The sequence below is a fragment of the Talpa europaea genome (assembly GCF_964194135.1).
Source record: "Talpa europaea genome assembly, chromosome: 5".
NCBI lineage: Eukaryota > Metazoa > Chordata > Mammalia > Eulipotyphla > Talpidae > Talpa > Talpa europaea.
Window position 1 is genome coordinate 82,762,235 of NC_140071.1, and position 12,519 is coordinate 82,774,753.

At 38.6% G+C, this 12,519-nt stretch overlaps 1 protein-coding gene across 2 annotated transcripts in view; it reads right to left on the minus strand.

Annotated features, from left to right (window-relative positions):
* PDLIM5 (PDZ and LIM domain 5) overlaps positions 1 to 12,519 on the minus strand; it is a gene marked incomplete at both ends in the record, with an annotated part of 228,711 nt that overhangs the window by 3,775 nt on the left and 212,417 nt on the right. For both annotated transcript variants that reach the window (XM_084233451.1, XM_084233450.1), the window contains 2 exons: positions 1,519 to 1,639; positions 3,648 to 3,828. In XM_084233451.1, the coding sequence (XP_084089577.1) occupies positions 1,519 to 1,639; positions 3,648 to 3,828 (302 nt within the window). The remainder of the gene's footprint in view (positions 1 to 1,518; positions 1,640 to 3,647; positions 3,829 to 12,519) is intronic.

The window sequence follows — 12,519 nt, forward strand, 5'->3', positions numbered from 1 at the left end:
CTATAAATAGGAGACATTCAGTGGAGGAGGGGGAGGGAGAGGGATTAAAACAGGGGCGGGAAGAGCACAAGAGACTATGGTAATGCTTCACGGGTGACTTGGTGGTGGGAATTTTACAGGGAGTACACCTGAGAGGAGAAATCAAACATGGTACAAAAATGTACAATGATGTAAAATATATATATAAATATTTAAATAAAAAAGAAAGAAAGAGAACAAACAGAACAAGTTGATTAGAAGTGACATTTAAAGAAATCTTTAATAATATTTTTCCCTTTGTGAGGCGCTTTTGGGGTTTTAAATATGACACAGACAAATTAAATATAATATTAAGATAGTTTATTATGTGTTTTGGTTAGATAAGGACTATTTGCCAAACAGTCAAAACATCTTGCAAAGCATCTAAAACAAACACCTCTTTCTTCAGTAGAGTTAAATGGAATTATAAAATATGAACTATGCTGGTTGAATGAGGGTAGGCAGCTTATAGTCAACCTGTCACAAAACAGCCCATGGCGTAGTTGACAGAATTTCCAGGGCTTTCTTGTGGATAGTCTCGTATAGATCTAGATTAGTCCTAACTAGGGACCTAAAAGAAAGGTGAAAATAAGAGAATATTGAGTTGGCAAAGAAGGGTTGAATGAGGTTGACCATCTCAAGAAGCTGACTGCTGCTTTAACTTGATCACCATAGAATATTCCTTTCTTATTGCACCACATTTTGAATTTCAAGGTAGAACAGTAATAAAATTACATGGTCACAATGCAGTGGTAGTGAAGGGAAGAATAAAGGAAAAATATTTTACTGCTAAAATATATGGGTGGTAGTATCTAAATTAGGGTAATATTAATAAATAAGTCTTATGGAAGTTCATTTATAGCCTTTGGAAGGAAAAGCGAGTTCTCTGGCATGAGTTTATCTTTTTTTTTTTTTAATTGCTGAGAAATTCTCAAAAGACTAAAAATGGATCTGTAATATGATCCAGCAATTCCACTCCTAGGTATCTAGGTCAGGTAATAAGACAAAGGTAGTAGATATTTCCTTAAAGCCTAGTTTTTAAAAAATAATTTTATCAAGGGAGTAATCCAAACCAGGTTTATTCTCTCATGCAGTAAAGTAACAAAGGATTTCTAAAATATTGTCAAGGCAGTTGCCTTAAAGAACAAATCAATTCAAAAGTTGAATATTTCTCATTTATAGTCATTCAAAATTCACCCATTGGAGTGTTAAGGGGTGGCTTTAAACTACAAGATTTGGTAGAATTTATATCTGTAAAATATTGTGGAGTCAAGCAAAATATGTTTGCATTAAAGTAATGTTTACAAGCTCACTTGTCTTAATGTGTTGGGACTGTTTGGACAAAATGAGATAAAATTTTCACATTTGCTATATATTGAGAGTAACAATAAATGAGCCTAAACAATTAGGGAAACTATTTTGCCCAAAATTTCCTTTTACCTGTACAGCAATATTAGGGTTAATGTTTTATCTTTTTATCTAATGGCTTCTATATCTTACCAGTCTCACAGTAGGGTTCACCATCCTCCAAATGAAAAACATTATTACCAATGGGTTTTCCACAGGCCACACACACAAAACAGGAAACGTGCCAAGTTTGTTTCAAAGCATTGATGACTTCCTGTTATAGAAAGGTAGATGAATGCAAATGTTTATTCTAATAGCTGTACCAATATGGTTGAGTGAAACTGGCCCAAAGTAGACACACATGTTTTGTGGCTGTCTTGAGCTTTTCATCTAAGCAACAGGACAGACTTACAAATCATGTAAACTGATGTACTATATGTTTGTTTTTCACAAATACACATCAATAAACTTATGTGAAGAATGACTGTTGAGTTATTTAAACATTATGCGTGCAGTGAATAAACATTTCGTAAGTGCTTACTACAATATATTCTGCTTTCTCTCAAAAGGTGGGTTTCATAGTACTGACAATGTCTCGGAATAAGGGCAAAAACATTCAAAAACTAAAACAAACTTTTATTTTGGTGTATTATGGAAGTAGTTAACACAATCAAGGTAATCTGACCAGTTTAACACATGTTTAGGGTTTTGGAAATTAGCTGTGACTGTACTAAGCACACATTAAAATGAGTGTCTACAATTTTAACCATAAAACATTGATTCTAGTCAACAGTGGCTCTAGGGCTAAATATACCCAGTATCAAAGACTTGGGGCCAGATTTAATTATTAAAATAAATTTTGGGAAGTTGGCTTTGCAAGGAATCATTTCTTTGAATTAAGAGGTGTGGTAATATAATATCATTATATGGTATGACCTATACCTCTGATTCATCTAAAGTACTGCAAACCATTGTCACCTCAATAAAAGAATACAAAAACCAGCTTTGAAGAGCAGCTAACACAGGAATTTTCTCTTTCCTTTATATTTACCACACAAAAACGAGAATGTTATATGCATAAGGCATAGTTACAATTTTGTAAATAGATTATGTGTAAAGAGCAAACTGGATGAAAATTTGATAAATACACAGGCCATTTTATTTTATTCTTTATACGTTTTATATTTTCTAATTGTTTAGAGTAAAAAAATAGAACCTTACTTGACCCTAAGACTCTACTTGACATTGTTTTATAAAGTTTATAAATGCATGCTCTATTTATTTTTTGTCATCATGTAGAAGGGTATGTAGTCTGAATCATTACTCTTTTGTTCCCAACATAGTGTACAAATTAGTAATACAGATATATTTCATGTGGTATACTTATAACTTTTAAGTGTCCTGAATTTTTGGACCCATTTAAACTCATTAATTTATACTAACTTTTCTCTCAATTGATTTGAATTAAATTTCATTATTATTTTTCATACTGAAAATACTAGACTACAGCAATGGCATTTCCAACTTCTGTATAATTTGTATGATAATGGGAACCTTCACCCGCTTCTCTAAAATAAAATTCCAATTCCTAGTCACTTATAGCTAGGAAATGCCTAACTCTTACTTCATGATTGCAGACTGAGTATTCCAGAGTAGGAAATTCATTCATTCATTATTATTTATTATGTACCTGACTCCTAAATTACTCCCTTAAAAATAAAAAAGTTGTGGTTTGATTATTTTTCTATCATATGTATACACTCATAAAACAGGTTATATTTTTAAACATTGTATGCATTCAAGAAAAATATATCATTTATAAGGCTCATGTTTTTATATATTTCATAAGAGCTGCGCCCTATGCTTGAACCCTGACAAGTGGGGAAAAGTTGTTCTTATAAAAGCTATGGAATTTAATTTAAAACAGTGAAGGTGTCAGTTTTGAGAACTCTGCTGTGTGTGGTCTGTGCGACCTCTTCATTCCTCAGCAAACAGGGTCCTGTTGAAGTAGCACACCCACAGTAAATTATTTTTTCCCCACAGTGGCTAGACTTTCACCAGACAAGCCAACACTCAGTAAGATAAAACTAAAGACAACTTAACCCCATGGGTCCGATATACTTCTATAGAGGTCCATTTAGTTTTGCTCTAAGAAAATAAATCGTGATGAAAGCAGAGGGAATCAAGCAAGAAGAAAACAAAAAGTAAAAATGATGAAAGGTTTTTATAACAACAAATTATTCTTCTCTAAAACTCATAATAAAAAGGTTTCCAATACTTACTCCAAGGATCTTCCTTTGGCATCGACCACATTCAGGAGCAAAGAATTTCTCATAGCACAACTCACAATATAGGGCTCCCTTCTCCTCTACAAATCCAATGTAGGCCATTGTATTTTTGCAGTGTGCACAGTTAAATTCTTCTGGATGCCAAGATTTCCCCAGTGCCACGAGGAATGGCCCCCTGACAGAAGAAAACAGATCAAGTTGACTCAGGAATAAAAATTTCTTAAGTTAGCTTGGATAGAAACTTTTCCAGGCCAGGTCCAAACAATCAAATATTTGCTCACTTCTCTTTTCTTAAGGACTGAACACAGCGTGCTAGGAATTACAGAGGAATTCTGTGTGTTTGTGGGCAGATAAAGGGGGAAAGGAATAAGAGCACAAAAGGGATTTCCCTGCAAGAAAAAACATTTCTCCACTTTTGTTCCTACCTTAAGACATTATTTATTTTCTGAGCCAGCAGTGAGTTAGTTGGCCTGCATCATGATTTAGGACTGAGAATGAGGATGTTAATTTTGATAGAAAAAGAAGGAATCAGGAAAAAATATAAGGCTTAAGCACAGATAAGAGTATGACATTTCTACTAAATTAACAAAAGGGAAATCTCAATTTAGTTATGTCCATCTTCAAAATAATTGTAATTACCTGAATAATTATTATCTGAGAAAACATTCTAGTCAATTTCTCTTTCCCACACAATGTTTAATAATTTATCAATTTATTAAACATATAAAATCCTCACCCTACAAAATGACTACAGACACCATAAACTGATTATAGGTTGAGGTCACATAAAGATTGTATTTAATTTAGACATGATTTTTTTTTTTAATATTTATTTATACAAGCACTGGGTACAGTCAGAAGCATGAAAGGGTGAGAGAATTCACCAGAGCCAGAACGGGGAGCAGAACAGGCAGGCTGATGAAATACACTGCCGAGGGGAGCAGCAGGCGTGGCAGGAGAGGTCTGCACGCCATGTGGGACCCTCGCTGGTGGCTGGGTATGAACCGGTGCTGCAGAGGCTGCGGGCAGCTTCGCAGCCCAGCGCTCAACCGCTGCGCCACTGGGGAGGCCCTAGACATGATTTTTAATGCACATTTTTATCAAGGTAAAAAATGTTTACAAAGGGATTTTTTCCCCATTAAATATTATATAATCATAATCTAATGAGTTAGCTTCTTTGACAGATGTAGGGTAAGTGAAAAAGTATCAGGCTTTCCCACCTTCCCGCCATTAGGATTAATGATGGATCCCTGTGGTCCTATATGCATGCCTCATGGCAGACACCTGGAGTAGAGTGTGGGCATGCATAGGTGGGTGCACCTGGGCTGAGAGACTGGGCTTATAAGGGTGGCGTCACGGGGTTACCAGCAGAGCAGAAGGGAGAGAAAGAGCAAGAGAAGGGAGAAGCAGAACAAGAGCAGCACCAGCAGAGAAGAACAAGAATTCCAGAGAGCCCAGAAAGAGTGAAGACTTGCCGGGGGCAGGGAGGCCTGCTAGCCTCCTGGCCCCTCAATCTCCCTGCCTGCCATGTACCTGGTAAAAGCTCAATAAAAGCCTGAAAAAGCCATCAAGGGCTCTAGGACTCCCCTTTACCCATCTGCTCGGATCACAGAAAACCTGCACTGTGCCTTCCTGGCACTACAACAGAGATTCATTATGAAGCATTACCTAGTCATGAAAGCTGCAAAGGTCAACCATTCTAGCCTCTGCAATATACTTTTCAGTAGCTATTCATACTAACTTTTATTCAGAGTGGCTTTACCTTCAAGGCACTTTTACCCTTATCTAATTTGTCCAAGAACAGTTCTGTGAAATTGACCAGGGCAAACTTGGCTTCAGATGAAGACGCTTAGAACGCTCAAAAGACATGACAACTGTCATAAAATCAATGCTTGAGTGATGGCTAGAAGCTGAATTTTCTGATTTCAAGTAATCTGCTCTAGTCAGTTGACATTCTTCCTTTGATCGCATTACCATGTTTAGTAAGCACCGGATACCGGATTTCCGAACAGATGATGAAGAGAAAAAGTTGTAGTAATGAGTAGCATAAAGTTGAAGCATTTTTTTATAGTCTATGACAATAATGTAAACTTTAGTATTCCATAACTATCTCCCACTGGGAAGTTTCCTGTAAATACACTGATGTTAACTCAGAACAATCAAGCACCTAATCTGTATGAGGAAAGCAGAAAGGTGATTAATGAATAATGGAACAGGTTTTCTGTGAGGTAAAATAAGAGGCTATTTGCTAGACTCACTGTTTATTAAGAATAAACTTAAGACTATGATGCCATTTTGGCACATAAAAAAATGATTCATGACTTACCAGGTAAATGAAAATCAAAGCCTCAATGCAATACCATCTCACACCTGTAAGAATGGCTCATATGGAAAATACCAGAAATGACAAGTGTTCTTGAGAATGTGGGAAAAAAGGAACCCTTCTACACTGTCAGTGGGAATGCATACTGGTCCAGCCCTATGGAAAACAGTGTGAAGGTTTCTCAAACCATTAAAAACAGATTTACCATACAATTCAGCAATTTCTTTCAAAAGTATCAACTGGAAGAATGGAGAAACACTAATTTTAAGTATGCACTCCTATGCTTACTGCACCCCTAGTTATAATAGCCAAGTTATGAAAACAACCTTAATGTCCAAGGACAGATGAGTGAACTAAGAGTGGGAGCTATACACAATGAAATACTATATTCAGAATACTATACTACAGGGCCTCCCCGGTGGCGCAGCGGTTGAGCGCTGGGTTGCAAAGCTGCCCGCAGTCTCTGCAGCATCAGTTCGATGCCCGGCTGCTCCCTGGCCCCCGGAGCAGGACTGACGGTCCCACATGGCACGCAGACCTCTCCTGCCACCCGCTGTTCCCCTCAGCAGTGTACTTCGGTCCTTCTGCCTGCTCTGCTCCCTGCTCTGGCTCTGCTGAATTCTCTCACCCTCCCGCACTTCTGACTATACCCAGTGCTTGTATAAATAAATAAAAATAAATCTTTAAAAAAAAAAGAATACTATACTACATATACTATAGATAGTATATATACTATATATATAACTGACTATATATAACTAAATATATATATATAAATAAAAAGATGAACTCTTGCCATTTGCAGCAACATGAATTGGAAATGCAGAGCATTATGCCAAGTGAAATAAGCCAGAAAGAGAAAAGAAAAATACCAGAAACCAAACAAAGAATCATATAAAACCAAGCCAAAAAAACAAACCCTAGAAATCTGACTGTGAAAGTGAGACTAGCAGGCGGGAGGGGGAAGGTGAGAGCAAAGTAGGAGGGGGCCCAATGGACTATGGTGGAGAACTGTGGGTGTCGTGGTGGTAGTAATGAGTAGTAATGAGTGTGGTGTGGTAGATACATCTGAAGAGATGTGAACCTAAACCAATGTTATCTCAATGAAAAAATATGACATTTAAGAATTGATTGAGCCATATACAGACCATTTTCTAAAATAGGAGTTGAGATCCAAGTAGAGAACCAGGTCTGTAAATCAGAGATGCTGGATGGCCAGTGCTCAGTATGCCATCAGTCTGCACTGACACTGCAATAGAAATTAGCTTAATGAAATCCACCCTTGCTCTTCTTGCCATTCAAAAGTTTCAAAATCACAAAGGGTCATTTTCACATGGTCTTCTTGGAGAAATTCCTTTCATGTTTTCTAATCAGCACATTTTGCTTTTTCTGATCAGTTTATTTTTATCTTACTGTATATGAAATTACAAAATTAACTTCCTTCTTTGGTAACCACTAGGGAGCCCAAAGCCAAATGTAGTCTATCCATAGGAAAGTAAACTGTAAGTTATATTGTTTTGTCTAGTCTCAATGATCCCATCCATGATTTTCATTCTTCTTTTTTTAATTTTCTTTGGTAATTTGTAAGATTTTCTTACATTGCATTTATTCTTATGCCTTTTTGAAAGTTCTTTGGAATGTCCACTACAAATAAATAACTATTGCCCACTGAAAGTACTTTAAGATATTTCCTTAGCTTCTTTATCAAATTAGAATAGTAAAACAACTTAATGACAATAAAGAAACTCCTTCTGCACCTTTAAAAACTGAGTTGAAATGACCCTTGCTCCTGCCAGATCTCCTTTCTTAAACAAACACACTCAGTTGCAGACACTGGTCTAACCTGATACTCCTTGGCTACACTGAAACAGCATCTTCTCCACCACCCCTTAGTCCCCAGCCAACCCACCATACCTTCAAAGTTATGTATAAGATTAAACAATAAATTCTCTCACATATAACACAGCACTCTCTTCTGTGTCAGCAGAGACTAATTTAAGAAATTCATTAACACAGGATTAACACTGAAAAAGTTCTTGTTTCAGGTAGGATTGAGTTTCTGTAGGGTAAAGAAAATATCAGGCTTTTCTGCCCTTCCGCCATCAGGATAGATGATGGATCCTTGTCCTGAATGCATGCCTGATGGCGGGTGCCTGGAACAGGGTGTGGGCATGGGTGGATGGGATTCAGCTGAGCTAAGACTGTGCTTTTAAGGGCGGCGTCACGGGGACGCCAGGAGCAGCAGCAGAAGCAGAAGCAGAAGCCGAGAAGCAGCAGAACGAACGCCAGAGAGCCCAGATAGAGTAAAGACTTGCTGGGGACTGGGAGGCCTGCCAGCCTCCCAGCCCCCCAGCCAGCACCCCTGCCTGCCATATGCCTGGTGAACCCCAATAAAAAACCTGCAAAACCACTGAGGACTCTGACTCCTCCTTTACCCGGTCTGCATGGGATCAGAAAACCTGCACCGCGTCCAGTTCTGCCTCTACAGTTTCCATTTGTGAAATGGAACAACAGGCCTGGATAACTGCAAAGTGGAATTAAGTATTCAGCTACCTCCTGCAGGACTTCCTATCTGTTCAGACCTTACTAAATATTTGTTGACTGACAAAGGAAGGACAAGGAAAGTTAAACCACTGATTGGCTGAGAGAGAAGAGCTATGCCATGAAACTTTTTACCCTGTTTATCTTCTGTGAGACTTACACCAAACAAAACAAAACAAAGCAAAGCAAAGCAAAACAAAACAGAAAGGAAAGGTGGTGAAGAACGCCAAGGGAGAATTCAGAGGAAAAAAGCTTACAAATGGCCAGAATTACAAATTTCAACAGGCACAATCTAAATGGGCTTTAGCTTCAAAATTCAATGCTTATTTCTTGCTCCCCTTTGCTATTTAAATCTCACAATAACCCTCAGCAACAGAAATTAACTTTATAGATCAAGAAAATGTCAAAGAAGTTAACCAGTTTTCCTGAAATCAGATGGATGATGAATTATAAAACTGGAATTATCCTACATTTTAGCCTTTGTCTTTGGGCACAGGTGTCTTCATTCACACATGCGCACACCCCAGCCCCTTGGCTTCTCAGCCCAAGTGTCTGGAATCAAAGGCACTCATGGACCAGCCTCTCTGCCCCAGGTGTCCATACACATGCACAGTGCAACCTGGGAGGAATGCAAGGTGTAGGTAGAAGCTAGTAATGGGAAAAGCCTGATTTAACTTCATTTCCCTATGAAGGTGAAAGTTATAAAAATACCTAGGGGAAAAGAACACAAGCAAAGTAAACAGCAGGAAGAAAGGGCCTGAAGAAGTGGCCTGGAGTGGTTAAGAAACATCAGGAAGGCCAACGTGTCTGGAGTAGAGGAAGCCAGGAAGAAATTAGGAAGCAATAAGGAAATTGAGATAATGATGTGGGGATGACTGTGTAGGGCCTTTAGGCCACTGTAAGGATTCTGGCTCCCACCCAACGTGGGACCATTATCGTATTTCAAGCAGGAGTGACATGGTCTGTTTTATATTTAGGGTTACTCTAGCTACTATGTTGATAATGACCAGACATGGAGCAAGAGCAAAAATCACTTGTTTTATCCCAGGGAGAAATGACAGTGGCTTGGATCAAGGCAATAGTAGTAGTAATAGAAACAGTGAAAGTGTTCAGATACTGGATATATTAAGATATTAGAGACAAAATAATGTGCCAAAGATCACATGGATAATTCCCTCCCTGTCATTATGGGTGCGACAGGTGAATATGATGTGCTATCAATCCTGTGGCTAGATTACTTTAAGTGGCAAAAAGGGTTCTGCAGATGTAATTGTGTTCCCTAATCAGCTGACAGTCAAGAGAGATCAGTCAAGATTAGTCTGGAGAGATGGGAGTGATCTAATTAGGCAAGCCCTTAACAGATGAAAAGCAACAGTAAATGTTCTTCTGCTGGCCTTGAGGAAGAGAGCAGCCAGACTGTGAACTGTGTAAGGTGGAGATTCTATGGGATCTGGGGGCTAGAGTCCTATAGCTAAAGGAACTGAGTTTGACCAGCAATCTACATGAGCAGATGAGAACTGCAGCTTAGATGACACCTTGATCTCAGCCTGGTGAGATTCTGAGCATGAGTTGGCTAACCTAAACTCACGGCAACTGTCAGAGAATATATTTGTGTTGTTTTTTAAGACATTTGAATCTCCCTTTTTACTTTTGGTAGTTCAGCTAAAGGTTTGTCAATTTTATAGACCTTTTCAAAGAAACTACTTTTGGCTTCACTGATTTTTCTATTTAAAAACAATCTCTATTTCATTAATTCCCACTGTAATCTTTATTTCCTTCTACTTTCTTAGGTTTAGTTTGCTTTTTTCTAGTGTCACAAGGTGGAAAGTTATGTTATCGATTTGCAAATTATCCCCTATAGGGTAAATGAGCATGGGAATGTGGGATCAGGGGACTCATGCCTAATGGTGGACACCTGCAGTATGGCATGGACATGCGTAAGTGGGCACACCTGAGCTAAGAGACTGAGCATATGAGGGCAGCATCACAGAGAGTGGAGAGCAGTGGAGAGACCATAGAGAATGCCAGAGAGCCTGTAGAGAGTAAATTTTTGGGAAGCTGGGAGGCCTGCCAGCATCCTGCCTCCTAGCCACCCTTCCTGCCTTGCACCTGGTTGCCTCACTACAAATGCTATAAAAAGATCATTAAAAGCCTAAAAAAGTCACTGAGGGCTCCGGGACTCTCCTTTACCTGTCAGCCTGGATACATAGAGAACCTGTACCTTCCTGCCACCCCGCCTTTTTAAATAGACATGTGCAGTTATAAATTTCCCTCTAAACACTGCTTTTGCAGCATTTAATAAGTTCTGGTATGTTATATTTTCATTTTCATTCATTTCAACATATTTTCTAATTTTCCTTGAGATGTAATCTGATCCATTAGTTAATTAGGAGTATATTAATTTCCACGTACTTATAAATTTCCCAAATTTTCTTCTATTAATTTATAATTTTATTCTATTCTCATAAGAAAACATACTATCATACTATGTATGATTCAATTCCTTTAAATTTACTGAAAGGGTCTCCCTGGTGGTGCAAGGGGTTAAGATGCAACCTATGAAACTATCTGCAGCCACTGCAGCAAGAGTTCGATCCCCAGCCAGGGAGCTACCCACATGATGCAGCAGACCTTTCCTGTTTCACTCACTGCTCCCCTCAGCAGTGTATTTCAGTCAGTCTGCCCGTTCTGTTCCCCACTCTGGTGAATCCTCTTACCCCACTCCCCCATCTCTGGTCTGTACCTCAGTTCTTGTATGCATAAATAAATCTTTTTTTTTCAAAGATTTATTGTTATTTATACAAGCACTGGGTACAGTAGAAGCGCAGGAGGGTGAGAGAATTCACCAGAGCCAGAGCGGGGAGCAGAGCAGGCAGAAGGACCGAAGTACACTGCTGAGGGGAGCAGCGGGCGGCAGGAGAGGTCTGCGCGCCATGTGGGACCCTCCTCCGGTGGCCAGGGAGCAGCTGGGAATCGAACCGGCGCTGCAGAGGCTGCGGGCAGCTTTGCAACCCAGCGCTCAACCGCTGCGCCACTGGGGAGGCCCAAATAAATAAATCTTAAAAAAAAATAAATTTACTGAAAAAAGTTGTGTGGCTTAACATATAGTCTATTCTGGAGAATGTTTCATGTGTGCTTGAGAATATATGTATTCTACTGTTGTTAGATAAATGTCCTATAAAATGTCTTGTAAATCTATTGAGCATATATTGTGCTGTTCCAGGCTTCTAATTCTTAATTATTTTCTTTCCAGTCCTTATATTGAAAGTGAGGTATAGAAATTTACAAAGTGATTACTGAATCACTTGTATTATTCCCTTCCACTTTGCCGGTTTTCACTTCATATATTTTTAAATTATCATCTCTCCTTGATAGACTGAATTTTTTTTATCATAAAATGTCCTTCTTAATCTCTATTAGTAATTTCTTTCTATCTTAAAGTCTATTTTATCTGACAGTAGTATATCACTCCAGCTCTCTTTTGGTTACTGTTACATGCTCTCTTTTTCTATACTTTTACTTTCAATCTATTTGTATCTTTTAATCTAAAGTGTGTCTGTTGGGCTTCCCTGGTGGCGCAAGGGGTTAAGCACCACACTATGAAGCAATTTGTAGCCTTTGCAGCACCAGTTTGATCCCCAGCCAGCCAGGCAGCAATCCACATGGCGCAGCAGACTTTTCCTGTCTCACCCTCTGCTCCCTGTAGCAGTGTAATTCAGTAGATCTGCCTCTTCTGTTCCCCACTCTGTCTCTGGTGAATTCTCTCACCCCCCACAACTCTAGCCTGTACCCCAGCTCTTGTATGCATAAATAAATAAATCTTACAAAAAACAAACAAAATTTAAAAAAAATAAAGCGTGTCTGTTTTATGCAGTATATAGTCAGATCATAATTTTATCTACTTTTGCCATTCTGTCTTTTAATTAGAAGTCCTTAATCTAGTTACATATAATGTAAATAGGTAGGATTTGTAAACGCCATTTTGTTATTTGTACTCTCTCT